The following is a 27,779-nucleotide window of genomic DNA, read 5'->3' on the forward strand; positions in this document are numbered from 1 at the left end:
CCAAATCATGACCCTTCCTTCCCTTTGAGACGAATCTAGAAATTGAGAAAATCAAATTTATGATTTTTGGCATTGCTTTTCGCTACATGTATTCCGAGAAAACGCACGCACGCACGCACGCGAGGAGGATGCTTTCCTGCTCACGCCTTTCCTGCCGAAAAAAAGAACAACTATCCTGGATGCATGTGTAGCGGAGACCTCACATAGTCACAATTGACCCGCTCTGTCTCTCTCGCCTCGCCCAAGGGTATCGATATCGAAAAATCGTAAATACACAAACAACGCCCGCGATGATTAACTCGTAGGTATGTAGTTGAATCCCACACGTCGCCTCGCCTCGCCTTGCCTTGCCTACAAGGTACAAGGCACCCAAAGGGACCAAGGGTCATGCACGGTCTTTTTGTGGGGGTGAAAACAAAAATGAGATTCGTGGTCATTATTATATCCCTCCTCTTCCTTGGAAGAAATCCCATCCCATATGCATGTGATGCGACGCCTGCCTTCGCTTTTGGCTGGCCATATTATCAAGTGACGTAGTTGTAAGCCGGAGATGTGGCTGTAAGGTCTGGTGGTTGTCTATGGTAGATGTAAGAAAATCGTCAGGTTTTACGCAGCAATCGCCGTCGGACCGGGCGCAGTCATTGGTCTTTGTGCCAGGATCATGTCCCAGGTTTGTGTGTTGAAGTGAACATACGGCAATTCGAGGTCTGGATCGTACCGGTCACTGTTGATGATGTTAATACGAGGAACTGTGCCTCGAAGTACGAGCGACTGCGGTCGCCGTCTGATTGTGGTGCAAGCCAAGTCGTCTTTGATGCCGTCTCGACGTTTGATGAGACTGGTAGAGCTCAGAATCTCTTCGAGTGTGCATGCCGCACTGCCCGTCGATGTGACGGGCGCAACATCACCGTCCTCGTTGCCGTGGGAGGAGGCACTGCTGACCGAAGAATTGGAAGACTCGCGAGACATGCTTGGAGGTGTTGTACCTGAGGTTTCCGATGGTGGTAGCGGAGGTAAGTCCTCGGTGTTGTCAGCTGCCATTTCATGGACGATGTCGCCCTGAAGCTCGTGCGGTTCTTGCTGATCCTCTTGAATGACCGGCTCGGGTTCGGCGGTCAGCTCCGCTAGCGTAGAAGAAGCGACATCACGAGCAACTTCATTCAGACCATTTCCGTAGCCTTCAACGTATATCTCGCAGAATGAGGGGCGTTTGGGAGGCATCTCGTCCCTGTTGGTCTGACCTCCACGAGAGATTAATCTTCGGAGTGAGGCGGAGCGGGAGGCGGGCGGTGTTCTGGTAGACAGGGAGGCCATCAGAGACCCCGGGAGGTTCGCAGGGAGTGTGCGCCGACGGAGCTTCGCCGATCTTCCTCTTGTCAGTGTCTCGCCGAGCGAAGAAGACGACGCATTGGTGTGTGAATAGCCATTGTCGGGAGCCAGCTGAGACTTCTTCTTGTTCAAAGTACGGACCTGGGGTAATGGTGTTTCTTGCCACGGCTTCTGTTTTGGAGGCTGACAGCAGAGGGAGTATGTTAGATTAGAGGTGTTGCGTACTTCCTTCGGGGGCTGGGCGATTGAATGGAAAGTTTGGAGGACAGCATAGACGAGGATCCATCTCACTTTGCGGCCCTCTATAGCAGAGAGCCCTTCAAGATCATCATCGACGGTCATTTCCTCGAACTCAGAGTACTTGCGGACCAAGGGACAGTCCATGACCAATAGATCTCGATTGGAGGCACCAATCAACGCGCGTTTGTCATGCGCCTTTCGTTTCTCCTTGAGCGCCTTGCGTTTTTGGATTGGATTCCAAGACAGTCTTCGCTGAAGCTTAGGGCGTGGACTCGAGCTAGCCTCCAATGGCTCAGGTAGGAGAGGTAGTGGTTGAGTAAGGGGTTCGTAAGAGTGCTTTTTGTCAAAAGCTTGGATGTTCTGAAGAGTACACACACCACCAGTCTTGGAGATGTCGTTCTCTACCATATCCACTGTGGACTCAGGGTCGACTAGGTGCTGATAGAGGTTCTTGAAATCCGAGAACATCGTTGAGTATATGGTTTGCTGAATGACCTCTTCTTCGAAACGGTTAGGAGGCCAAGAGCCGTAGCGATCCTGGTAGAATGACTTGAGGAATGCTCGGAATTTATTGAGGTGATCTCGCGCTGGTTGTGGTAGACCGAGGAAGCTTCCCGAGACGTCGTTTTCAAAGAAGGTCACGACGGACTTGTTGACCCTGTCCAGTCGGATGTCCATCTCCAGTCTCGCGCGATTGACGAGTGTCTTGGACTTTGCACTCAAGCCCTAATATTTGGTTAGTTTCGATCGTAGGCAGAAAGAAGGCAAAAAAAGGAGGTTGACTCACTGCATACTCGATGCTTGAGCGAAGGCCACGGTGACTCATTCCCACACAATGGGCAAATGCATCGACCCAAAGATCCTCGACCTGAAGAGCTTCGGCCAATGAAAGAGCTGCCAGAGCATGATCAACACACTCCCGGAAGTCCAGATACCTTTGATTTTCGGCGAACGACAGCACTTCGACCTTATTCTGGGAGCTATCATCAGGCCGATAGACATCGACCCTCTTCTTCAGCGCAGCCAAAGCGGACCCCAGTGTGCGGCCAGCCAGTGGTCGGTTGTAGAGCCATGCGAAGAAATTTCGTGTCGTAATGTGATGGTTGAAGATATCCTCAAGGCTCGCCCCATGAGGCGCCGGGATATACAGTTCGTGTAATGATTCCTGGGGGTCGCACCCTGCACAATTGGGCAGGACACATTGCACTGCCGCATGAATCGAGTTCCTCATCACACAGCGGTCCACCAGGGATTCGAACCCTCTGACTTTGAGGAACGCCGTATGGACTCGAAAAGCAGGCCCTCGACTGGACTGGCCCTGTTCGCGCAAGTAGACAAGACAGTCACCTGTTGGCCAGCATAGCTCAGGCTCCTAAAGGAGTTGACATATGAGTGTCTAGTGCGAGGACGTGGTTAGAATGAGCACATACGTGAAAAAGATTAACCCAGTCTGTTGTGACTCGAGCTCGACCATCCCATCGCCTCAGCCCTGCTGAGCGAATATCATCGCGCGTCACGCGACCCTGAATGCGTCTCATGGTTGGGAGGAAGATAACAGCGAAAGGGAGATTAGAGCTATAAGGCCGTGGTGCAATCGTCTCTATGTGTCATCCCTGGCAAAAGTATAGGGATAAAAAGGGGGTAGTATTTACAAGTGAAGTGAGGAGGAGAAAAGAGTAGGTAAGGATAAAAGATATCTTTCAATTCTGATAGCGTTGCTCCAGAGCAACACGTAAAAAAGTAGCTTGGCGGTGAGGACGAGTCTCGATTCAATGACCAGCTCTGGTATTGGGAAATAGACTCGATGTTCAATTGCGCATGAGGCTTGCTCTGCAGCAGCTGGGAATTTGACAGTAAAGGGCAATGAGCGACGGGGGCGGGGGTTGGACAGCGACAGGGCGACCAAGGACGTACGAGGAGGAGACGGGATGAGGAAACCCCCAATAAGCTTGTTCATGGACGTTGGAGAGCTTGAGCAAGAACACGGTCCAAGCTCCCAGCTTGTGTTTCTGAAGGGTTAGAGGGTTAGCAAAAGGTCAAGTACGTAGTGGTGGTGGTGGTTGTTTTGGTGGTTTTCTTGGGTATTGAGTCTTTAGCTACTCGTACAGAGCTATGATGTGAAAGGTGGAGTTTTAGGCTTGTCCGGCTTGTCGTTTTGGCGAGCCACTGAGGCGCCAGTGCCTGTCGGAGCTCTAGGAGACGCTATGCCCGGGGGGTGCTTGGGGTGCTCTTGGTGGGGGGCCAGGAAAGGGAGGCTCTGACGTGAAGATGCCTCCACTTTTGAATCGGGGGTCGCGATCGTCCCGAGCTCAAAGTCCGTCCAGTGTAGATCCGACCTGTGTTTGCAGTTAGAGGCGCCTGATAGCACTTGGTGGGCACCCATGGGTTCGTTAGGCTTCCCTCCCAGTTATCCCTGCTGGCCAACCAGCTCAACAATTGCCTTGCATTGGCCTCGTGCGTCTCGCCAAAAGAGTCCGACCAACAGGGACCTTCCCAAGTTCGCATTCAAGGACTGGGTTCCACGAGCCCCGGCGCCAGCTTCCCCCCCCTTCCTCCAATGTACCACTTGTACCAATGAGTGCCTGGCTGAGTGACATCCAGGGTATGTATCTCACTGCAATGCAGCAAGGATACCCTCTGTAACCTCCTACCACACATGTACCGACTCGCTCGTCCGACAAACCGCATCCATTTACCGCCCTTCATGAACTTGTCTTTTTGGTCTCTCGCTTCCTATCTTGGATCCCCGGCCAGCAAGCAGACGCTCGAAAAGGGTTCAATTTCTTTACAGTGAGGCCGATGTGCCGACCTTTGGCGAATTCCAGATTAGTTCTCTCGCTTCGTTCCCCCATCAAGCGACCAGCGCATCACTTCCCATTTAGGCCCTCTCGGCCCTCTTCGACCTCGAAGAGTGCAACAATTGCCACCTCACCGGGTCAGTGGTCATCCCTTCCGTCTCGGACAACGATCAGCGTCCAACCTCTCCTCTCTCGTCCTAAGTCCTCTCCTTCCATCGCTTGTCGCCTCGTGTTCGTCCTAAGCAACAGCTCCCGAGACCCGACACACAGGCAACAGTTGCACCGTCTCTCGCGTGCTGATGCCCGATTGGAGCGATGGATAGGAAATGTAAAGGCGAGCCGACAGTTACAAAAGCATAATTATAGTTGGTGACTTTGCTCCCCCGCATCGAGGAGGGAAAAAAAACCAATAATGCCCGCCCGTGCTGCAGGGTACGAGAGTCAGATGCTACATGGGGATGATGCGAATAGCAAAATGCAGTGCGGTTTGGACCCTGTTCACCCCCCTTTTCGGCCACTTCTGTCTCTACCACCAGTTCGTGCTTTCTCCGTTGGGTGCTCGCTACATGATCCTTGCAAATCGACCAGGACTGGGGCGTGGTGCGACATCCTCGTAATCGTAGACGAGGTGGCCGGGCCTCTTCCCAGTCCCCTACACCCTACAATTTCACAGTAACCAGAAGCGCCCGAGCCTATCCCAATGTCCTGAAACTTATCACCTGGGCCCCACTGCTTCGGACCACGGAATTGCTCACAGTGCTCGTAATAGCTACTCGCCACCTACTGTCGAGTACACGTTGCTGGACCCGTACGGCGACTGGCACCAGTAGTGTTCTGTGATGTTATGTCAAACGTGCCCGGCAAGATTGGAGCAGGTGAGCTGTCGGATTTAGCTGTGTTGTTAGACCGACACAAGTACGTAAAGACAAGGGAAGGATGGATGCTGAGCTCGATACGCAACATGGCCGCGATCTTCGAGTCTGCATCGGTGCCTGGACGCGTTGACTGGCGTGACTGGCTGACAGAGAGAGTGCAGAAAGATTAGCATTGTTTAATGTTAATTTTTTCAGGAGCAACACAGGAGAATTGCGCCTAAGTGTCGCCTTAGCACGACATGCCCTCTGCTTGTCTGGTTAAAACGGGCTCAGATAAGCCGGGGTCCTCCTATATCATTGGAAGGCAAGCTTAGCTAACCCCTGCCATCGACACGGCGGTCAACGGTCGCCACCACTGCCGGAGCATTTTCTGTGTCGACCCAAGGTGCAGCTCGTGCTCCAAGGTACAGCAGAAAGAGGCAAGGCAAATGTCGATCGGCCCATGGTCTGTAAACAAGCACACAAGTCGAGTCAAGGGCCACATGCAGATTTACATTTTGGGAGCTCTTGGGAGATGCCGTGTTGCTGGAAAAGCCTCAGCGTTAGGAACGAGGCTTGCATTAGGCTGCGACACTTGTTCGCTGTCCCTGTCTTCGGGATTCATGTGGCGCCATCTTTAAAGCCCGAGAACTCACTTCAGCACTAGAATCTTTTTTCTAGATTCGGGAAGCTCGCCGACCAGGGAGGCTGTGAAGCTGCCAAAGTCGGTAGCCTGATGCGCCCGAAACGGACGGCTGAGAGCCCCAAGGCACTTATGATTATTGCTGTGCCATCTCAGATTTCGATGAGCACTCGAACCTCGCCGTCCATCCAGTCAACCACCCCAGCGCTCAACAGCGCAACCATCCACTCTCCGTCTTCTTCCACCGTTACCAGACCATCGGTGAGCCACACCTTGACGATTGGACGGCCTTGCACTCCTGGGGCGCCTCCCGTTCTTGCTGGGAGCGTGTACCGTTTCTCCACCTCGGCGAGTAAAGCTGACAGGCTGGGAGCTGCTTCTGGTGTCAAGCTAAACCGTGGTATCACTCGTCTCAGTGCTCCGCCAGTATTTGACACCACGTTGACATGGAGGACGATTGATTGCTTGAAGGTGGTTGTGGGCTGTGACACATGTGGTGGCAAGCTCGGGATATCTTGGTGCACTGGTATGGACGGTTGGGACCCAATCTCTTGGTCCGAGTAGCTCGTCTCAGGAGCCCTGACGTCGGACATGATGGACTCGTCCACGGGTGCTGGTGACTGCTCCTCACCTGATTCTTTCGCGGATCCTTGTTTCCTGGTGGCAGCCGCATAGATCCGTTGGCGTTCGTTGGTGACCATTTTCCTCATTAATGGCATCATTAGTTTTATGATGGTCTGGCTGTCCCGAGGCCAGAATACGCTTCTTTGAGGTGCTCCGGGAATACCCTCGCCCGCTCCTTGGGCGAAAAACTTGTCGCCATAGCCATGGATGGAGAGGAATTCCTCAACACAGTTCCACAAGTTTAATTTGGCCAAATCAGAGCCTCCTGCGTTTTTCTTGGGTCCTACGACTTCCCTCCGCTCAGGGTGCGCCTCGTCCAGCATGAATGCCTTGGCAGCAGTCTGAAGCCGCAAGAAATTCTCAGGGGCAAGCTCCAAAGATGCAAAGACCTTTCCCAGCGGTGGCCTACTGTGTTTCCTACTCTTCGACGAAGGTTCTCGGAACAAGACAGATGCAGAACTTTGGAGGTGCGGAGGACTCGATGCAGCGGGATCAGGCGCATCTCCAGCGCCGTCTTCGTCTAATCTAGGGACATCTTCAAGGACATGGTCATCTCGTTTGCGTTTTCCTAGCGACGACGGATCGCGAGTCTGTTCGTCGGCCGCTGCAGTTGCTGCTTGAACAAGGCCAGCAAATTGAATGTCATCGGGATAGTCTGAGGCGTCTGCCATGAGCCAGACCTTCCAAAGCAGCTCCTGGCTGCTGAGCCGGGGCCTGCCGGCCTGCTGCAGGTCAGTGCGTAGGTCCGAGATGCAATAGAAGATATTGTGAGGTGGTGAGTCTGATCACGATGGGGTAGACCGCAGCAAGGATGTTTGTGCTGTTTGACACATGTTGAAAGCAAACAAATTCGCCCAGCAATATGCGGAGGCACGGGACTTCGGGAGCACGGGAGGCGAGATCAGCGTGTGGAGGCAATATGCTTTACACTAGAGATATCGACTGGCCGAGAGGGTGCCAAGCCCGGTAAAGCCCCCTCCGGTTTCGCTGATCGATGACAACAACATCAACCTTCCCTGATCTTTGTTTCGTGTTTCACTGACTGCTATACACGCATCTCATTATGTATGTGTAAGGGATGGGAGGTTTGTCTTTGATTCATTCATCGTCTTGAAGGTCACTCCGGGGTTGGTCTTCTCAGCCCCTTCAAAATGTTCACAGCTACTAAGCTCCAAGTAGCGACGTACCTACTTGGCGTCTGTCCCTTTTCCATAGCGTTTCTTGTCTTTCTCAATTCCTCGGTCTCTTTTGTTATTACAGACCTGATCGGCAAGGAGAATGGCGTCGGTGATGCCGTTGGGACCCTGGGGTTCGCTGATGAACTCGTGGCATTGGTAGCATGTCCTCTATGGGGTTTGCTCTCTGATCGAATGGGCCTACGCTTTGTATGACCCTCTTTGGCACAGGTGCAAGCCACGATACTGATTCTTGACAGGTCTGCGTCGCAGGCTATTTGGTCATTTGCCTAGCCCTGGTGTTATTCGTCCAAGCTAAAAATGTTTATCCTCAGCTGCTGCTGGCCAGGTTGTTCTTCAGTGTCGGAGGTGCTGCGGCCTCTACTATGGTTACGGCTATTCTACCTGCTGTTGCGGCACCGGCTACAGGTGTCCCAGCTGAGGGTCAGCGTGCAGGTGCTGCTGTTGGGGCAAATGGCCATGCTTCCAGGCCATCAATTGAGTCGGAAGTGACGATCACGCCCGCTAGATTCGTGTCAAGAACCTCGCAACACAACACCAAAGCTGATTCGATAGCCGCTGACTCAGACATCGCTGGATCAACGAGTCGAGTTGCCGGATTTGTGGGCATGTTTACTGGCTGCGGTGCCTTGATCGCACTGACCCTTTTCCTACCGCTTCCTGCTAAGTTCCAGTACGCAGGTGTGGGAGAGAAAGCTGCTCTCAAAGACAGTTTTTACATTGTGGCTGCCGTGGCTTTTCTACTGGCTGTCTGGTGCTTGTTTGGTCTCCGACGTCTGCAGAGTGATACTGAAGACTATCGCTCGAAGGCTCACGCCTCTCAGGGTACCCAAGAGGGCTCACGCTTCACCAACGGACTCGTTCAAATGTCGAATAACTTTCAAACAGCTATCATGGCAGGATTTAGACGCTCCGAGATAGGCATCGGATACCTCGGAGGTTTCGTGGCCCGCGCTTCATCTGTCGGCATTTCTCTTTTCATTCCCCTTCTCGTTAACGCAACGTTTCTGTCATCCGGCCTTTGTGTGGACCCTGCCTCCAACGATGATCCAACTGGTCTCCCAGACATCAAGAGAAAGTGTCCTCGAGCTTATGTCGTTGCGGCAGAGCTCACAGGCGTGACGGAGCTGGTAGCACTTGTCTTTGCCCCCATATTTGGCTACTGGGCAGCCAAATCAAAGAGGAGAGAAATTCCGCTACTTGTGGCTTCAATGGCAGGAATTATCGGGTATCCTTTGTTCGCCAACGAATTCGACCCTGACGACAGAAACACATCGCAACGGGCAGCAGCATTCTTCGCTGCTTGCCTCATCGGGATCAGCCAGATTGGCGCAATCGTCTGCAGCTTAGGCACACTGAGCAAAGGCATACTACACAAAGAAGCAGATGGTCCGCCCAACACCTTGGTGCACGACCGTCAAGGAGCTGACGCCCACCCTAGCGAGGAGGCCCCCCTCCTGACAGCCACACAACAAGGAACTGGAGAAGCCTCGTTATCAACCTTGAAGGGCTCTGTGGCCGGTGTATATTCGCTTTACGGAGGTGCTGCAATATTGATACTCACCAAAATCGGGGGTTTGATGTTCGATAAAGTGTCTTTGGGGGCCCCGTTCTATATTATGGCAATTTTCAACGCAATTCTCATGGTGGCCTGTTCGATCTCGAGCCTCTGGATTACCAAGGAACCCGCCGTACAACGAGACTTCAGGGCAGCGCGCGGTATCGAATCATGAGAATTCCGAATATTACGCAAGAGAGATCAGCTCGAAGAATCTACCGGTGCCGAGACATCAAGTTTGGTCGAAACAACGCCGACTACGGGCATCTTGCGGTCTTTCCTCTTTCTACAGCAGTCTCCGAAACTGCTGCGGACCTCCCTGGAGTTCTTTGCTGGTGTCACCACTTTTCTCTCGAATTCAACACATCTCCCTGCATTGCCAAGTCATGTTCACGCCACGATATACACACAACATCGCGGCCAACCCATCTAGTATCACTCTTCGAAGCTCAGGACGACGATCGCTGATGTCGTCAACGAGACACCCGTACCGAGATCACGCGGGATTCGAGAAGGGAACAAATGTTCAACTAGATGCTGGCGAACACTTACCGTGAGAATGACGCCAGGCCATTGCGCAAACTCCATCGGTAAGAGGCAACTCTTAGGCGGTCATATCGGTTCTCACCGCTTCATCGGTGCAGAATATCGACACTTGCAAAATCCTCGCCGCGCCTGCTGCCGAAGCTGTCCACACAGTGTCGCCATCCATATTTAGCTTCGAAATACAAGCATACTATCTCGCTGACCATGCGTTCAACACTTTACGACTGATGAGGATCATATAGGAGGTCTTTTTGTGCTGGATAACCGCGAATGATACATTGTACCTTTATAGCTATATTACAACAATGACCTGCGAATCTTGTATTCTCGGAGTTGGGTAACAGGGCCGACCGCTCAGGACGAACTCCATCACCTTCGCTTCAGGCCGATATAGAAAGCTGGATATCAAATTGCACAAATGTCCCTTTGATGTCACTATGTATAAGAGAAACAGTGTGACGTCTCTGTAGATATCATTTATTTGTCCATTTAACTATGTACATGTCTAATAGTTTCCGGGTCTATCAAACTACTCTTTGCACAGGTTGGCGAGGATGTCGAGGCGGGGCTGAGATGAAGGTGCCAGGCCCTGCCGAGGTTCGTCTCTGCCTGCGTTCCACTCCCAATCCTTCTCATCCCTCCCTTCGGATTCAATGCTAGTATGACATTGCTTGGGATGTGTGCTGATTCCTGACCTGTTCTAAAGTCATTCTGGCAATCCCGTACTTCCTCCGAGATGATGCGTTCTGTCCTCAAATCAATTCAACTTGAGACGTCGAATTCTTTCGTTCCAGAGTGAATAGCAAGCTTGCAGCATGCCTTGTGTCCCGTAATGGTGACGGGCGCCCTCAAGCCGACATATTCCTCCTCCCGCCTCCTAAGCATTACCCTGATATAATCGTGTCAACCAAGCAGCCTGACTTTCAGTACCTTGTCGTACCGGGTCTGTAGCTCAGAAATGACCGAGTCGACGGGCTGATCGGCGGACCAGAACCGAACAGGCAATATTCGTGTCGCCGCCACATGTAGGATGACTTCCTCCACAGAAGGATATGTGCGTTTGCCGTCTTTCGATTTCAGTTCAGTCTGCGAGTGGGTGGCCACCACCACTTGTCCATCGGGGTACCCAGCTGACGCCATGATGGTCTCAAATCGAGCGGCTGCCTCTCTCCCCGACGGAGTAACAAAGGGTTCATCGGCCGACTCGCTACAAAGCAAGTAGTGCAGCTTGAGCACAGCACGATGGAACCAGTCCTGCTGCTCTGGAGTGCCTCTTGCTGGAGCTCCTGTGCGACCCTTTTCCTGCTCCATGATCATTTTGGCCATGCGGATAATGCAGATCGACAGCTGTGTAGCAACAGGCCTTCCACACTGCCAGTCGTCAAAGCAAACATCCTCCATAATAGCTCGCCATGCGAACGTCATTGACACCTTGCGTCCCCACTGTCGAAACCGGTCGAGTTTAAGGTCGTGCACCAAGCTGCTGGAGTATCCGACCTTGCGAAAGATGAAGGACAGATCGCTGTAAATTTCCTGTTCTTGTTGCTCGTTGATGTTGGCCACAAACATGGCAAGGCACGAATCCCTCGTAATCGCGAATGTGTCAGGTGCACAGACCTCCTTTCCGAAGAGAGGCTGGAATTGGCCAATATCAATCCAGGTAAGACGCCTCCCTTTGCCATCAGACAGTAGGCTGCACATTATGTTGCCCAGATTGGGGTCTCGACTTTGAACGCCAACACTCAGGGGAAACCGAAGGAGTTTGTTGACGTCCTCGAAGAACTGCCTGGCCGACTCTCTGCCAGTTGGAACCAATTCTCGAACTTTGGCCGGCTGCTCTTTGAATTCCTCTGGGGACAGCATACAAAGCTCTCGGAGTTCCAACATTGTTTGTCCATCCACCATCTCCATAACAATGGCACCGAAGCCCATGGATGTCGCAAGGGCGGTTAGCTCGTCGTCATCCAAAGAGCTGACCGGCATCCTGGGCCGAATTTTAAGGACCTCCTTTAGTTGCACAACTGGTGCATCAGGGAAACGGCTCAGATAACTGTGCATCTGTTCTTCGTGTCGGAACATTTGCTGTGACATGAGCCAGACGAACAACTCCCGATCAATATCCGAGGGGCGGGTGGCGAGGATCCCGTCAGCAAGGAAGGCCTGCAACACATATTCATCTGCAAGTGCTTGGCTGTAGAGGTCGCCGAACACGCACGGTGGTGCTAGCTCGTCGAGAATCTCCTGGGTTGTCTCGGACAGGCATCGTGGGGGGTTAAAAGGCTCGGTCATTTCGTCTTCGAATGCTGCCTGTTCGCCTCTGTGGGCGGACTCTGCGATCTCCTTGAGCATGTCTTCGTCGAACTCGGAGACGCCAAATTCTTGACGCAGCCGGGTCGAATAGCGCGGATCAAAGATCTTGACGACAAAAGGACCATCATAACGCGGCCGCGGTGAGTCTTGCCCTCCCGGCACGCACTCGGCGAGAAAGACGCAGGCCATCGAGAATCCCTCGCCATTGTCTCCTCCAAGGCTTCTCTTCAATCTGATGTCGAACGGCCGCCCAAAATCGTCGAAAAGGGTGTGGACTGTGCCGTCTGCATACTCATGTGGCAGCTTTTTCTGCATTGCTGACTTTCCAGACGTCGACTTTTTCTGTGTTGACACGCTGTATTCTAGCTCGATGACCGTCATGGTGATGTGTTGGTTGCGAATCCGTGACTTGCGTGGTCTTGTGGATTGTGGGATTGCGATGTATGAGGAGGGAAATTGTCAACTGTCCGGACTAGTGAGTCGACAAGAACGGAGTATGCGGATCTGGACTGGATGTTTCTCGACCGACAGTGAATTTCCGAATCGTGTGTGACTGTATTTCTTTGTTGTCGTCGTTATGGTTGTTTCTTGAGACTGAGTCAACTCTTCACTTGGTGCACGTATGTGTATGTCACTAATGTCTTCAGCGAGTGGCAAGGTAAGGTACTACGCTTTTATAAATATCTCTACACGAGAAAAGGAGGACCTCAACAGTCCTTTCTTTTTTGGACCAGACCCTGGCTAACGGCCTGAGCCAGAACCTGGGATTTGGGTGGGCAGTATTTACCTATTTACCTTCACCTTTGTCTGGTTCTTTCTTGTACCAACCTTGGAACACAACACCAACACCAACTCAACTCGGGCGCAGCCTACCTACCTACCTATCTACTCACAACCAAAACCAACCAACCAACCATGATGATTCAACAGAGAATGTCTGAGAGGAGAAGCAACCAATAACATCGACCGCCAGGCCCTGCCCTGCCATGTCACTTACCCATTTTTCCCCCTGGTGGTCCCTATTCGTGAGTCAGCGCGAGGGATCGAAGGCTCCAGAGAGAAACCGCCACATTCTGAGGACGCGGGACGCAACGACGCGGCCAGTGGTTCGCGCAAGGCTATGTGAGTGAGTCGTAGCGGTTGACCAATCACGCGTCGCCACCGCGCATCGCGCATACGAAGGTACGAGGTAATACTTGTTATTACCCCCTTCAGCCTCTCAAGCCTTGTCCCAGCAAAAATCTACCAAAGTGGTTTGCAATAGCCCCGTTTCTTTCACCTCTACCGCCCGTGCAACGTGCCGCTGTAAATCTACAACCTTTGGGAACCGGTGCTGCTACATATGTAGAGTGGCGAATGACTAGAAATGGGAGGCCACACGATGAGTCAGAAAAAGAGACGGCATATGTCATCACCATAGAGAGTCTCGAGTGTCAGGAGTGCTTGCCACGCATGACGAGTACAGGTATATACAGTTCCAGTCTCATTGCATATTGATGGAATGACGGAGCCAGAGCCAGAGCCAGAGCCAGAGCCAGAGCCAGAGTCATTGACTTCCGATAAGTCAGACCATCCCGTAATGCGCCAACCGTGTAATGCGCCAACTGCGACAAAATAGATTTTTGTACAATATTTCAATTATCGTCGCCATCGACGTCGTTTATATGCCATTGCGTACAGAGACTCGCGAATTTAGTCTTCCTTAATGTATCTAACGTCGATTTAGCCTCTTTTACTCTATCTATCTTATTCCATTCCTCCTGTCGTTGAGCTACCTGGTCCTGAGCCTTTTTGATTTCCTCGATAGAAGCGAAGGTCTTATTTGAGTCAATCTTGACCTTCGTACGCTTAGTAATAGTCTTCTCTTGAAGAGTGATCGATAATTAACTTAATTGAAGTGATTGTTGCGTTGATTTCCAAGTAAGTTGATCAATTACTTTTACTACCTTTTAGATGACTAATCGAGTATCTCTTTGAATAGGTATATCTTGAAGGGCTTCGTACGCTTGAGTCCGAAATTATCGTCCGCTTAAAGGTGTAGCTATACACTCGCTGATAGAGAGTTTTCTCTTCTTAATTTACGGTGATTATGGTAATATCGTTAATTAATCCGTACATTGTATGACCTACGATGATTAAAGAACTTTCCTTAGGTCGTACGGATATAATCCAGTTCCTTTCCAGCCAGTTTCGATATATCGAGGTATAAGAACCTGTTCTCTTACTTTTGTATAGTATTCAATGAATTAACGGCGTTGTACGGGTTACGTTTCGTTGTATCTTGATAAATTAGCGATCTCTTTTCTATATAGTCGCTTTAAAACTGAAAAGACGCTAACATTAAGAGGTTGAAGGATATGCGATGAATGTGAAGGTATATAGACTAACTGAACATCATTAATAAAGCATTCGTACATAAAATCGATCGAAATATGACTGCTGGCGTTGTCGTAAAGAAGAAGTCTGTCAGAGCTGCTTCCTGTATCAACCTAACGGGGTTAGGCTTCTTCAGTCACAGTCCTTGTATTGCATGAGCTGGGCCGAGGATACGCAAGGTATGAATAGTCGATGACTTCAGAACAGTATGGTGAAGTAGATGTCATGAGTTGGCTACGAGAGAGTGTAACTATGGAAGGGTAATGAGCGTAGCTATATACTTGTGAGGTGTGTCCCGAATAGGCAACTGGGAATGGTATGTTGATATGTTGATATGGGAGCATACCAACATATCGCCATATCGAAAGTTTCCTCTTTTGGTAGTCACGTGCGGCACGTGACCTTAGCCTTGTCCTTGCCAGGCTGCCGCCCCTCGGCAGACCTGCTCCTGAGCGCCCCGCGCCCTGGGTCGTATGAAGGCCGTTTCTAACAAAGTCGTACGGTATCATTCGTCTAAGTCTGTGGAAGGAAGATCTCTCGTAACTAACTGAGTCCGACTTGATTTAAAGTAAATGCGTTCTCTATACACCGAAAGTGCTAATTCGAAGGAGTATTGAGTGGAAACTAAGTAGACTGAAGATCTTTTCCTTTAAAAAGGATTAATGGATCAATCGTACGACCATCCGTAGAACAGGCTTCGATAATAGTAACCCAATCGCGATTTTCTAGACTTTTGATATATGAACGCTTTGTAGTACTTCGTCCGATCACTCGTTGATTCGTATAGACTCCCATTCTAAGACTATGTTCGTCAAAATTCTAGAGATTTATCGTACGAATAGAATATCGAGTAACGACCGCCAAAAAGTAATCAAAAAAGGCTTAAAGGGCTTTAGGGGAAGTATTCTCGGCACGGAGATATTCAATCTTCCTCCCTACCTTTAATCGTACGTTAGGATGACGATTTAAGAAGCGATTAATCTAATTAACACTAATTAAAGAGTCTCCTCCTGAGGACTGAGAAATAAGCCCTGCGAACTCGCGAACTTGAGCGAAAGAGGGAGGAGCGCCGGCGATATCTAGGTCGATAATCCATCGTATAAGAAGGTTCTCTTGTACGGGGGATAGTGTTTATTGCTCTTCTCTTGCTTCTTTTCGTGTACGCCCTCCTTTTAATCGTCGTCCGAGAGTGTCTCGACTGACACCGTACGCAGTCGCCGTTGCGCGAATTGAGGGATAGTCGCCACGTTGATACGCGTCTAACGCGTCTTGAAGGATTCGCTCGTTCTCGGAGGCCATGATTCTATAACTAGAGAAGAAAAGGAGAGTAATTGGGTACGTACGAATGAATGGAATGAAAGGTAGTGGGTAATGGATGGCGCGTTCCACGGTGACGCGTTACACGGTTGGCGCATTACAAGGTGGTCCGACTTAGGGGGTATCCCCTTCCGAGCACAAAGAGTGGTCACTGGTACCCCCCATCGACGTTGATCACCTATCATACAATTAGCAACACCATTGCCCGACGTTGTTCAGGATGCGACCCACGTTGCCTGTGACATAACCTGCCTCCTCACTGAACAAGAACATGATCACCTTGGACACTTCCTCTGGCTGCGCAATCCGCTTGAGCGCGGTCTTCGAGAGCAGGAAGTCATACACCTCCTTCTCACTTCCCAGCGAATCGACCAAAGGAGTATCGACCACTCCACTACATCCTCCCTTGACATTAATAATCTCGAATAGGAGGACCTCGTCGGGCTTCGGACGGACGCAACTTACGGCGCAACAGCATTCACCCTGATCCCCCTCGCTCCTCCCTCCTGGGCAGCGCTCTTCGACAGCCCAATGACCCCCCACTTGCTGGCAGCATAACACGAGTTATACGCGACGCCCATCTGGCCCGCAATGCTCGCAGCATTGACGATCGATCCTCCCTCCTTGATATGGTTAAACTGCGCCCTCAAGCAGTTCTTTACCCCGTTCAAGTTCGTCGTCAACATGTTATCCCAGTACGCATCGTCCATGATATCGAGCGCGTTGTCTTTGCCATGAAACCCCTGATTACCGACGTAGCCAGCCATGTTGGCCGCTCCGTGCAGGCCACCGAACCGGTCGACGACGGCCTTGACAGCCTCGTCCACGGCGTAGCGGTCTTGCACATTGCAGGCCAGCGAGATGGCCTCGCCTCCGAGCTTCTCAATTTCAGAGAGCACGTCGTCGGGTTTGCGGAGATCGAGGAGACCGACGTTCGCTCCTTGTTTGGCGAGAGCGAGGCATGTCGTCCGTCCCATGCCGCTGGCCGCGCCGGTCACGATGAAAGTCTTGCCTTTCAGGTCACTGTACGACATCTTGAAGATAGAATTGACACTTGACAGAGTATTGCTCACGGTAGAAGCTGTAACGCCAGACTCGCCCTTAAAACCTACCCAGCATGCCTATAAGCTGGCCCTCGACAGAGCCACGAGCTCAGCTCGCACTTCCTACCCACTATAGCCTTCTCCGCGTGTCGCGCACCACCGGATACATGGAAGCAAGCACCGGAAGAATACCCGCTTCTAGATTTTTATTCAGAATCCGCGAGATTGACAATCTCCGCAGGAAGCGTGAATCAGCCTCAGGACGGGACGGCTTGAGAACAACGTCCAAGGGCCGAAGAGCGGAGGTCCGGCATCTTCGTGAGTGTTCAGCCGTTGTTGTCCTCTCGTTCCGTCCGTCTTTGCCGCCCCCGTGCCGGCCCCCTTTTCCAGGACGACCCCAGGGACATGATACCTAACCACCACGCCTGCGAAAGGCTCAAGACATGTGTGTTCTATGCCACTCACTACCTATAATTTCACCCCTTCAATCTGAGAAAATCCCAAAGTCCCCCCGTATTTGTTTTTACACGAGGTTCGTTCCCTCCTGATCTCCCATCTGGAGCAAACCCTGGTAATTGGTGGAGCCCGGAGACTACACTTCTAGTCATGGCACTTTTCTATGATATTCTCGCCCTTCTGCAGAAATACTGGATCCCCTGCATCTTCGTTGGAATATTCATCAGGTTACTCCGCAATCGCTACAAGCCCGGTGTACGCGGCATTCCAGGCCCGTTTCTGGCGTCTATTTCGGATCTCTGGCTGTTCATCCACTGTGTGCAAAGGAAGTCCCAGAAAGACTATGAGCTCCATCGCCAATACGACACCCCTCTCCTTCGTCTGGCACCGAACACCATCTCTGTCGGAGACGCCGAGGCCGTCCGCATCATCTATGGGTGGAAACCCGTGTTCAAGAAGGTAAGGAACGCTCCCTCCCAGGGTCGTATACCCCGGACAAATACGCTGACATGATACGGGCCAGAGCCATCTGTACATCTCGCAACACCAGACGAGCCAAGCGGGCGAAGTGATTCACAACCTCTCCTCCGTCATGGACGAGGAGAAGCACGCCCACATCCGCCGTCCTGTGGCTCATGCGTATGCCATGAGTACTGTGGTGGAGTATGAGCCCCTCATCGATTCCACGTTTCGAGCGTTCGTGAAGCAGATAAATGAGCGGTTTGTGGACCCTAGAAGAGAATGTGACCTTTCACGATGGTTGCAGATGTATGCCTTTGATGTCATGTAGGTATCCCCACAACTACGACAATCCGCTCTCTTCTCGTCAGGTTGGTTGACCACCTCGCAGCGGCGAAATCACGTTCAGCAAACGTCTCGGTTTCATCGACTCGGGTGAAGATATTGATCGCATGATGTATCACACCGGGCGAGCGATGGATTACATCGGCATGGTAGGTGCTCCTATTAGGACTCCCCTCCGATTCTTGAACAGCTTCCCTGAGAGCATCCCCAGGTCGGCCAGATCCCCACGGTCGACGAGTGGCTTCGAATCAAAGGCTTTGGGAACATCCTCCGTAAAATCAGACCCGCAGGCAATGTGGTCATGTGGACCATGAAGCAGATCCACGCACACACTGTCCACGATGGCGTCAAGAGCCCGGACTTCCTGACCCGCTTCATCAAAGCACGCGAGAAGTACCCCGATATCATGACCGACGGGCAACTGGCCGAGTACGCAAACACAAATGTCAGTGCTGGCTCGGACACCACAGCCATTGTGCTGCGTGAGCTAGTGTATCGGCTTCTTACGCATGAGGGCAGTTATCGCCAGTTCATGGAGGAGTTGAAAGCTGTCTTGAAGGCCAGGCCACTGGATGAAACCTATGATAAGCCGATCACCTGGACGGAAGGTAACAGTATGGTGTACTTCCAGGCTCTGATCAAAGAGTGTCTTCGGATCCACCCTGCTCTCGGGCAACTGATTCCTCGTGTCGTGCCCGAAGGCGGTGTCGAACTATGTGGGAAGTTCATACCGGCAGGGACCGTGGTCGGGTGCAACGCCTGGACGGTGCATCGGGACAAGAAGTTCTACGGCGAGGATGCGGATGAGTTCAGGCCCGAACGCTGGCTGGATCCGGACAAGGAGAGAGTGCGATATATGGAGAATTTGAGCTTTGCTTTCGGTGGAGGGCCGCGAGTTTGCATTGGGAAGAACATTGCCATGTTGGAGATCACGAAGTTCATCCCGGAGTTCTTTCGGAGGTTTGAGGTCCACCTCGTGGACCCGAACCGCTACAGACTGCGCCCGGGCTGGCTCGTCGTGCAAGAAGGATTGGATGTCGGTTTGCAGAGGCGGGATCCTAAGTCGTTAATTGACTGAAAAACATTGAGCTTGATTCCTGTCCATCACAGTCCTGCTGGCATTGTCGAGATCACGTTTCCTTTCGCGTCTATTCCCTCCCTCTTTCAGTGCTAGCGAATCATGCTGCATCTGAGGTAGAGATGAACAGGAGAAGGTTGCAACATAAATCACTCCAGGAATCAGCGATACAGGGACTCGATGTGTAGCCCCGGTATTATCAGCAAGACTTTGACTCAAAGGGCAGAGACTAGATAGAACCAGATTAGATCAGTGCACATCCTAGCGAATCAATTTCGGGCGCTCCAAAAGGGGTACCGAGGTTATCGTTGCTGGACATACCAATACTGCCTCAAGTACATAGATAGTTCATTTCCAGCTCCGTTAGTCTGTCAACGTCGGCCTTTTCGAAATCAGGGAACACCGACTGAGTTTGGAAGGAATCAAGGTTCAGCAGACTCTCCATGCCTCCGAGCGTGGGATATGTTGCTGCTGCTGCTGTTGTTGTTGTTGTTGCATGATATTGTTGAAGGGCCTGGCGGAGCCCGTATTCATTGACGGCGAGGGTTGTATCAGTGACATCCTCGCTCCCTGAGGAGCCAGAGGCCAAAGAGTTGGTGGGAAAAACTTCACGAGACAGTCTCCGGGCCTCGCCTTGTCGCTGCGAGGATTGCTGATCGGGCATTTTCCCATCCGTGTCACCACTGGCGGCGGCGGCGGCGGCGGCGAGAGGAGCAAGCTCCGAGTACCCGCAGCCTTCGAGAAAGGAGGCAATGACCCTATGTACGCGTCCGGCTATGTGGAAGGAGGGCGTTGAATCGTTGAGCGCCTGCAGGCACACCGCCAGCCATTTTTTCTTCTCGGTGCCTTCCTCCCCTTTCTCGTTCGTGTCGGTCGAGATTTGGGAGATGAGCGTCGTGGCCGCAATAAAGATCATGTGCAGCATCGACGAGTAGATCTTCTCGACGCCATAGTGTTCCCTGTATGCCAAGAGCAGCTTCGAGAATCGAATCGCGTTTTCATTGCATACCTGTCTGGAGAGCGCCGGAGTGTGACCTCCCAAAGACTTTCCCCCGTGGTGCCCAACGGTGCCTGATGAGGGGGCCGTGTAGGCCGCAAACGGCCGGTGAAGCATGATGATTGTGGTGTAGAACTGCATGTGGAGAGCGTATACGCCTGGAGGAGGAGGAGGATGTCCTGATTCTGGTTTCCTCCGAATCCAGATCGGTAGAGCTTCCAACCACTGGAGCAGTCGTTGGCTCATGCTGGAGAGGCGGGCAATGGTGCTCTGGTGTCGCAACAAAATCGAAGATGACGGGTAGTTGACCATGTCGATGACATCGCTTAGGATCATGCAAAGATCACACCATGCAACTCGGGTCTGAAGCTGAGGGTCATCGCTACTACTTGATGGCCGCGGCACCGTTGCATCGGCCAGCTTCACGGTACTTGGACGCCCTAGGTAAATGCTGTAGAACCTGAAATGAAGCATTAGATAGCCGGTTTCAGCCCCCATCGACAGTCCAGTTTACACGTACTTATCATATACATAGCAGCCCCAAAACACGTCGTGACGGACTTGCAAGTCACGTTCTGAGATGTACCCGAGTGCGAGCAAGTCGGTGCCGTCGCGGTTCAGACCGAGGTCATACAGCATTCGAAAAGCAATGCCTGGAAGTAAGACGTTTAGACATCCCGACCCGTGTCCAGCGCTGGAGCTCTCACCTACCCGCGTAAAGTAGACATGCCTGAAGTCAGGGTTAGATGAGGTCTTCAATGGATCTGACGGCTTTCACACGCACCTTATCATGGCCTAAGCCCGAACCACGATAATCAGCAAAGATGCACAAAGCTTGAATTGTAGATATCGTTGGGTTTTCCATCTCAAGGACGAGCTCCTCTCTCACTCTCTTCAGGTAGACTCGATCTAAATTACGGATTGAGGGATCGCTGCTAAGTCGCAAGGCGTTCAGAAGAACAGAGTAGAGGAGAAGTTTTGAGAAATACTGCGTCTTCACCCCGGCAGCGTAGACAGACATGAATGGTTCTTTCAGCAGCACCTGTAGCAGGGGATCGGGGTACATGAAATAGAGATCCAGGAGATGTTTCTGCACGTCCTTGGAATCGGCCAGCTCCTCAAGAGCTTGTGTTGCCGATTCAAGCGGTTCGGGCGACGAGGGTGGGAGAATAGAGGTGATGTTCAGATTCATGATTTGTCCAGGCTCATCCCCATCAAGCTGACCCATCGCCGCATACAGCTGGCTGATCATGTAGTTCCTCGCCTCAATGGACTTCGGTGGCGCGCCACTGCGAGTGCCTTGATCGTTGGTGGACTGTACGGGGTCCAGGTCGAAAATGTCAAACTGCCAATCCATCATCTGATAGTTCGAGATGCCTGCGAATGGGTCTTGCTCTCTGATCACGTTCGAGCAGCCACGCAAGACATTGTCGGCGTCAGACGGGGCAGGTATAGCTTGTGTAGGTCCGTCGCCGAGCGAGACTCTGACGTCCTCAAACGTCGCATGAGTGGGCTGCGGTCCAGATCCGGAAGAGCTGCCATCGTCGTCTTCCCTTGTGGGAGAAGGATTGCCCTGGCTCCCCTGCAATGCCGCAAGGCGATCTTGGAGGCGCTTTATGTAGGCTTTTGATGTTGAGCTGTGCCTGCGTCAATTCACGACCATATGGTGAGAGAACATGTGCTCCTTACTTCATCTTGCGTCGATCGTCCATGCGAAATATGCAAGGTCGATTGAGGTGCTTACACTGCAGGCACGGCTCGCCTTTCTTATTGGGATCCCCATCGCACTAGGCGGAGAATAAGCAGAGAGGATGGACTGGACGTTGTGGACTTACCTTGATTTTCCTCTTTCGACATGCCACACAGGCTATGGACGCCCGCCGTGGGGAGCGTTTCTTCTGTTTCTTCTGTCTAGTAGATGAGCGCCGAGGATCTGACTCTCCATGGGCTTGGGAAGCTGGTTTTGCCGGCGATCCAACAAGTGGCGACAGTGATCGTTCAGTAGACATGTGCGATGGCGACTCTATCTGGATATCAAGCGCAAAGACAAGTTAGTCTGACTGCACCGAGGAGAGCGGAGGAGAATGCAGCAAGTACGAGGTACACAGCAACAGTTGAAAACCAGGCGACGAGGCTTCGGGGTCTGGGGGTCCACGGTCCTCCTTCCCTTCCCCTCCCCACAACCCCGCATCGTCCTCGTGCTTTACCTGGCACGGCGTGGCTCAAGGTACAGCCCCAACCCCCCCCGACTAAAGAGCAAGTCAAAGTTGTATTTCCTACGAGGGGAAAGCTCGAGACAGAGTGAAACGCAGCTACGCAACTAGTTCGCTGTTGGATTGGATTGTCCGTCACGGGCCGATTCACACCGACACTGCTGTCCCTCTCCCTTCAATTGCGCGGGCAGGGTTTTGGGACTGAGGCCGCCGGAAATCGTGCTTCACTTCTTCGGATATCTCTACAGCTGCTTTTCCGCTGACTCATCACGGGCAGGGATAATGGGCCCCAATGAGCTCTCGGCTGACGGGTCGCCCGTACTCTGCTGGGCCTCCTCGATGCTCCGTCACGTGCCCGAGTAAAGCGGCCTCGCTCCCTTTCCTGAACAAAAATGGCAATGGACGAAACTCGGTTCGGGGCATATACTCGGTATAATATATGGTGTTCCATCAAGAAGGATAGTATTTGAACTTCACGATGTCTGGTCTGTCCATGGTATCTGTCCAGAGGATGTGTGCATGACGTCTGGACATCCGGGTACTTTCTTCCTCTCGAGTCTGACTTGGTCGCGCAATATCTGCTCGAGGCAGAGACAGAGATAGAGACAGAAGCATGCCAATTTCTATTTTGGAGGCCTTGCTTCATAAATCTTCCCCTGCTCCCTTTTCACTCTCCGTCGATGCGTGCGTGTTGCTTTATTGTTATTCAGTTTGGTGGTCTGTGGTGGTCTGTGGTGTGGCATGTAGCGTAGAAAGGGGGAGGGCCTGAATGTAGGTAAACAGTCAATCAGTCAGTCCACTCGTTGCTTGCTGCTTGCTGCCTACTGGGTACCTGGGTCATATCATTCATATAACAACCCTCCGTGCACCCCAACCCCAACCCTAACCCCGGTGTCTGTATCTCTAACGATATCTGTATCCGCAGTATCTCGTACTTGTACATCTGATATAAATACCTGGGCATCACGATATCGTGATATCATAATCCCCGTACGCGAACACGGACAAGTACATACCCGGTACACGATACGCGATACTCGAGACGAGGTCCACGGTACACCCTACGTGGAAGTGGAAGTGGATGTGGATGTGGGTACTACTCGTTCGAGTAATTCTCTCTTCTCTTCTGGAGATCTTAGCACGCTTTGCTCAGAGCTCAGGGCCGCGGGCTTGGAACCTGATTTGTTATCTGTAGAGTAATTCGGGAAGTGGACGTCAGCCGTGCGGACATACTTACGTGCATACATACGTGCGAGTGAGTGAGTGAGGACCTGGTACGAGGTACTGTACATGTATATACCCCTGCTGGCCGCTCACCAATCGGAGACCGAGCTTCCAAGATGAAACGAACGAGAGGAGCAAACGAGGCTGTACTTCGTATGCAGCCCGTCAGCAACATTGGAGGTTTATTACCAATAGCCGACTCAACCCCATGGGCAGGAATATCAGGCATTCCAGACTTATGTACAGTCATCCCCCGGGTTCCGGGGAAAAGCAGGGAGGGACGGACTGGCGAACATGACCTGACCTGACCTGACCTGGGGGTTTGGGTGAGGCGCTCAGTCGCGTTATATAGATAGATCGAGGGATGGATAGATGGGTGGCTTGCTTGTTTCCTGGCTCGATCTGGCTGGCCACGCTAGCTGGCGTATCTCTCGCAGTGGTCGGAATGCAGCCTGAGGTACCAAAGTATATATATAAGCGCTAGCTAATAGATAGATAGACCCTCACCGACTAGTTAACTAGCTAGCTAGCTTGCTCAGCTGAAGCTGCATCTGCATCTGCATTTGCCGACGATGATAGACGAGGAGGTGAATGAATGCATGAATCCCCGTAATGGCGTTTTGGCGCATGCCAGCCTGCCTGGCCTTTTCGAGGGAGGGTTGGCGAGGCGACTAAACCGTTTGTATGGATAGATGGACAGACAGTGTGGTTGGAGATATAAATACGTGTATGTCGCAGTAAGTGCAAGATAGTAGCTGCATGCCAGTTGCCAGTAGTCTCGTACCTTTGTTCACATTGTGCCGTGATTTTTCGCAAGATGTTTCTGTCCCTCCTGATGAGCCTTGTCTTTATGTGCTTCCCCCGGGTGTCTTTGGGTGCTGGTATCGGAGCTCAACCGGGTATGTTCACCCTCAGATGCGATCTTCTGACATCCAACTGCTGTCTGGCAACGTGATCCACACCACCAGCAGATCTAGAGCACCAGTAGCCACTGAATAGGGTGCAAGGATGGGTCACTGACCGGAAGACACAGACTTGTCCCTCACACTCCTCCAAGCACATCAAGTCCCCCTCCGCCCGATCCAGCTGCGGACACCACCGACCTTCAACGAGACACCCTCGAAGCCATGGGACCCGATGCCACCAAACTGGTTCCTGGGGAACTGGTTCATCACGTACTCCAACCAAGAGCTCTACCAAATCTTCCGGAATTTCATCTGGACCTTGACACGGCCTTGCGCGAATGACTCGTGCTACCCGCTCCAGGCCACGCACCTCGCCACCTTGACGACCTTTCAGCTCGTAAATGACATGAAGAAGCCCAACGCCACGTACATGGCGTATTCGCTCGACACGGCCGTCAGTGACGCTGTTGGAGGTGTCTACCACAGCGTGCCCACGGCCTCCCTCGCTGCGCAGAACAACACGTACGAGGTCATCGGCTGGGGTTACGACTCTCACGGCGACGGCTTCGTGGTCGTCTATGAGACACCCGCAGCGTCACAGTCGGTGGCGTCGCTCGATATCTTCAGCCGAGCGCCCTCGGGCCCGACCAACGACACCCTCGACGCCATCAAGTCTGGCATTCAAAAGCTGGGCAACCAGAGTTTGATTGACCTGTTGAAGGACGTGATAAGGACGCCACAGGACGGAGGAAGGGACCACGATCCCTGGCCTGCGTGTAATGCCACCTGCAGAACCAACGGTAAGCAACTCGTGCTCCCTTTCAACACCGCAGTACTTTGATCCCTTGCTTCAGACCAGTATGGGCATCTTCCATGTGCTGACATTTCGCCAGAGTATTCTGTCCCACTTTGAACACCAGCCGATGGTCCCGAGAGTATATCTAGCGTCGATGGCAGATCAGGCTGGTAGTGAGAGAGGTAATGGTAAAGAGGTCCATGACAAAACCACAACACGGCACCAGGCAGATGACAATGTATATGTAGCACAAATCAGAATCTTCTCAACGAGTGAGGGAATAGGACAGAGAAGTTGCTAATCTGCCAATACTGTCTATTCTTTGGTCCTTATGACTTCGACACAAGTCTAAGTTGCTGTTGAGATTTCTTCAAAGGCGCAAAGGCTCCTCGAAACAATGCCAGGGAGACAATTCTCAGTGTACGTGAAGTCGAAACTCGACCGTAGGTCGGCTTGATGTCTTTCTGATCGACCGTTAAGCCCTGCTTCGTCTGGTCGTTGCTCTTCCCTGGGTGCGATCTGCATGCTGTTTCATCTGATATATATGGTTGGGCGGCGGGCTGGCCAACTTACCCGTGCGGCTGGACCAGCAGTAGGTGAGGTGTGCTTGATGTGCTGCTCACAAGGTGAAGCCATGCACCAGACAGACGAGGCAGATTCCAGGCTCGCGACAGGATGCATCACTGCTGGATTGCCTATGGTCATGCAACACCTGTCACCTTGGCGATGAACTGCCTCACCAGTGCAGAAAGATCTCTTGCGCCAAATGAAAAGCAACAAGAAATTCATTCTCATCGCCGTGAGTTGTGAAGAAAGCCCACGCATTTCTAGTCTTGGTCCAAGGCAACCATCAGCGAACATACAATCCATGTCCGGGAAAAAAGAGAAAGAGAACCACAAAGCCAAAATGCTCTGGGTTTCCCACGATTTCGATCCACTTATTCAAGGTGAGTCCGTCCATTCTGGTTATTGATGCCTTTGTCAACATGCCATAGAGCTGGAGCAACAACCTTTTCCGCCGGCAAGCAAACCTTTAGGCCAGGTCCTGAGCACAGCTGCACGACAAACAAGCCACACACTCTTGAAACCATTGAATGGATGTGGTAAGCGATTGGCCTGACCTGGTCGTACTGAAAGTCCCGGTTCAGCCCACCCAATACTAATTGGTGCATCAGATTATCATCTCTACCTGCGCAGAGCTGGGAAGGAATCCGAAGAGCTGGTCCAGGCACTATTCGAACTTTTGGCAAATCCCGAGGCAAACCACACGATCCAGTTCATCGTCCGCACGAACATCCAGGTGCTCCGCAAACTGCAACAAGAAGTGTGTCATGATCGATGGAAAGTCGTGAAGAAGAAGACAATCGATGTCATCCACTTGGATTCTGATAGCGAAGGAGACGACGGCAAACCTCACGTTGAAACACTTGCTCAAGAGACCCTGCATACATCAGAAGAGCAGAAGAACTGGGCTGCCATTTTGGAATTTGAGGTCAAGATATCAGAGATTGCTCTGCAACGGCTACGCATCGCAAACGAGGCTTCGGTGCTGGTTCGAAAAGAAAAGACTTCGAGCATCAGCGAGGAGGAGAGTGAGCGGCTGGAGGCTCAGTTCATCGACTTCCAAAGCTGGCGAGCGATCATGATTAGGTGGGTATTACAGGTGAATAGGATGACTGGCAACCGCGATTTTCTGCGGCGCCACCGGAATGAGCTTTGGGATATCGTGGGCCACAACTTGGAAGGCTGAAAGCTGGATGGCGGATTTGTGTCTTTCCTTCCCAGCTATGTATGACAGGTCAGAGCATGGCCCGCAGAACGGTGATGGTTGTGAAGCCATATTGTCTCGTGTTGAAAAATGGTTCCATGGAAAAACAAAAAGACTCCTCATGCTCAGGGGCCTGATAAGACTAGGTAGAGTTCCAGGTTAGCGATCGTATGGCAAGCCAACTGAGTTTCCAAGAAACCACGATTTATCAATAAAGCATTGAGAAAGAAAATGCCACACAAGGAGCCATCATATCGCAGATGACTTTCGACCGGTGAAACTCCAGCACCTATCTGCACGATACCAAGAGGAATGGCCGACGCAATGCCATCATTTGTGACAGTGTCTATTATTGAAGAAGATCAGCATGAAACTGGCTCACGATGCATGGCCAAGGCCTGGGATTTTCCGATAAGCATCATGTCGCACAATGCTTAACACATCTTGATTCTGTGGTGATCCCACAGGAAAAGAGGCTGCAGGTGCTTTACTTGTAAGCGTCGACTACTCTCCTAATCAGCTTTTGTCTTGTACTGGTAGATGTCTTTGCAGGACCAAACCCAGGGAGCAATCGGCGGCGGAGTCCATCGGATCTTGGAAGCAGCAAGCGTGGGGTGGAATTGGCACGGGGTCCAGATCCTTCATTAAAGGGAGACCAGGTATTTTGTGCATGATGCTGCTTCCCAGAGAGTGTGCTTGCGTCG

At 51.9% G+C, this 27,779-nt stretch overlaps 8 protein-coding genes across 8 annotated transcripts; 3 read left to right on the forward strand and 5 right to left on the reverse strand.

Moving 5' to 3' along the window:
- Window positions 1–606: 606 nt before the first annotated feature.
- AYO21_04825 (hypothetical protein) lies at window positions 607–3,107 on the reverse strand (the record flags this gene model as incomplete). Its single annotated transcript, XM_022654796.1, has 3 exons — window positions 607–2,295; window positions 2,357–2,941; window positions 3,000–3,107. The coding sequence occupies 3 exons, from the start codon at window positions 3,105–3,107 to the stop codon at window positions 607–609; spliced, it is 2,382 nt and encodes a 793-aa protein (XP_022512935.1).
- A 2,909-nt stretch (window positions 3,108–6,016) lies between these two features.
- AYO21_04826 (hypothetical protein) lies at window positions 6,017–7,159 on the reverse strand (the record flags this gene model as incomplete). Its single annotated transcript, XM_022654797.1, has 1 exon — window positions 6,017–7,159. One exon carries the CDS (start codon window positions 7,157–7,159, stop codon window positions 6,017–6,019), a length of 1,143 nt encoding a protein of 380 aa, XP_022512936.1.
- A 480-nt stretch (window positions 7,160–7,639) lies between these two features.
- Window positions 7,640–9,417, forward strand: AYO21_04827 (hypothetical protein; the record flags this gene model as incomplete). The annotated part of the gene is made up of 2 exons (XM_022654798.1): window positions 7,640–7,873; window positions 7,924–9,417. 2 exons carry the CDS (start codon window positions 7,640–7,642, stop codon window positions 9,415–9,417), a joined length of 1,728 nt encoding a protein of 575 aa, XP_022512937.1.
- Window positions 9,418–10,691: 1,274 nt separating this feature from the next.
- On the reverse strand, window positions 10,692–12,479 carry AYO21_04828 (hypothetical protein; the record flags this gene model as incomplete). Its single annotated transcript, XM_022654799.1, has 1 exon — window positions 10,692–12,479. One exon carries the CDS (start codon window positions 12,477–12,479, stop codon window positions 10,692–10,694), a length of 1,788 nt encoding a protein of 595 aa, XP_022512938.1.
- Window positions 12,480–15,980: 3,501 nt separating this feature from the next.
- AYO21_04829 (hypothetical protein) lies at window positions 15,981–16,825 on the reverse strand (the record flags this gene model as incomplete). Its single annotated transcript, XM_022654800.1, has 2 exons — window positions 15,981–16,185; window positions 16,257–16,825. 2 exons carry the CDS (start codon window positions 16,823–16,825, stop codon window positions 15,981–15,983), a joined length of 774 nt encoding a protein of 257 aa, XP_022512939.1.
- A 615-nt stretch (window positions 16,826–17,440) lies between these two features.
- On the forward strand, window positions 17,441–19,172 carry AYO21_04830 (hypothetical protein; the record flags this gene model as incomplete). Its single annotated transcript, XM_022654801.1, has 4 exons — window positions 17,441–17,749; window positions 17,814–18,076; window positions 18,141–18,243; window positions 18,306–19,172. 4 exons carry the CDS (start codon window positions 17,441–17,443, stop codon window positions 19,170–19,172), a joined length of 1,542 nt encoding a protein of 513 aa, XP_022512940.1.
- Window positions 19,173–19,503: 331 nt separating this feature from the next.
- AYO21_04831 (hypothetical protein) lies at window positions 19,504–22,178 on the reverse strand (the record flags this gene model as incomplete). Its single annotated transcript, XM_022654802.1, has 6 exons — window positions 19,504–20,629; window positions 20,690–20,822; window positions 20,881–20,899; window positions 20,954–21,806; window positions 21,859–21,956; window positions 22,005–22,178. 6 exons carry the CDS (start codon window positions 22,176–22,178, stop codon window positions 19,504–19,506), a joined length of 2,403 nt encoding a protein of 800 aa, XP_022512941.1.
- Window positions 22,179–24,423: 2,245 nt separating this feature from the next.
- On the forward strand, window positions 24,424–27,057 carry AYO21_04832 (hypothetical protein; the record flags this gene model as incomplete). Its single annotated transcript, XM_022654803.1, has 3 exons — window positions 24,424–24,505; window positions 24,640–25,311; window positions 26,483–27,057. 3 exons carry the CDS (start codon window positions 24,424–24,426, stop codon window positions 27,055–27,057), a joined length of 1,329 nt encoding a protein of 442 aa, XP_022512942.1.
- Window positions 27,058–27,779: the final 722 nt, after the last annotated feature.

This window comes from Fonsecaea monophora (assembly GCF_001642475.1).
Source record: "Fonsecaea monophora strain CBS 269.37 chromosome Unknown Scaff28, whole genome shotgun sequence".
NCBI classification, from domain to species: Eukaryota; Fungi; Ascomycota; class Eurotiomycetes; order Chaetothyriales; family Herpotrichiellaceae; genus Fonsecaea; species Fonsecaea monophora.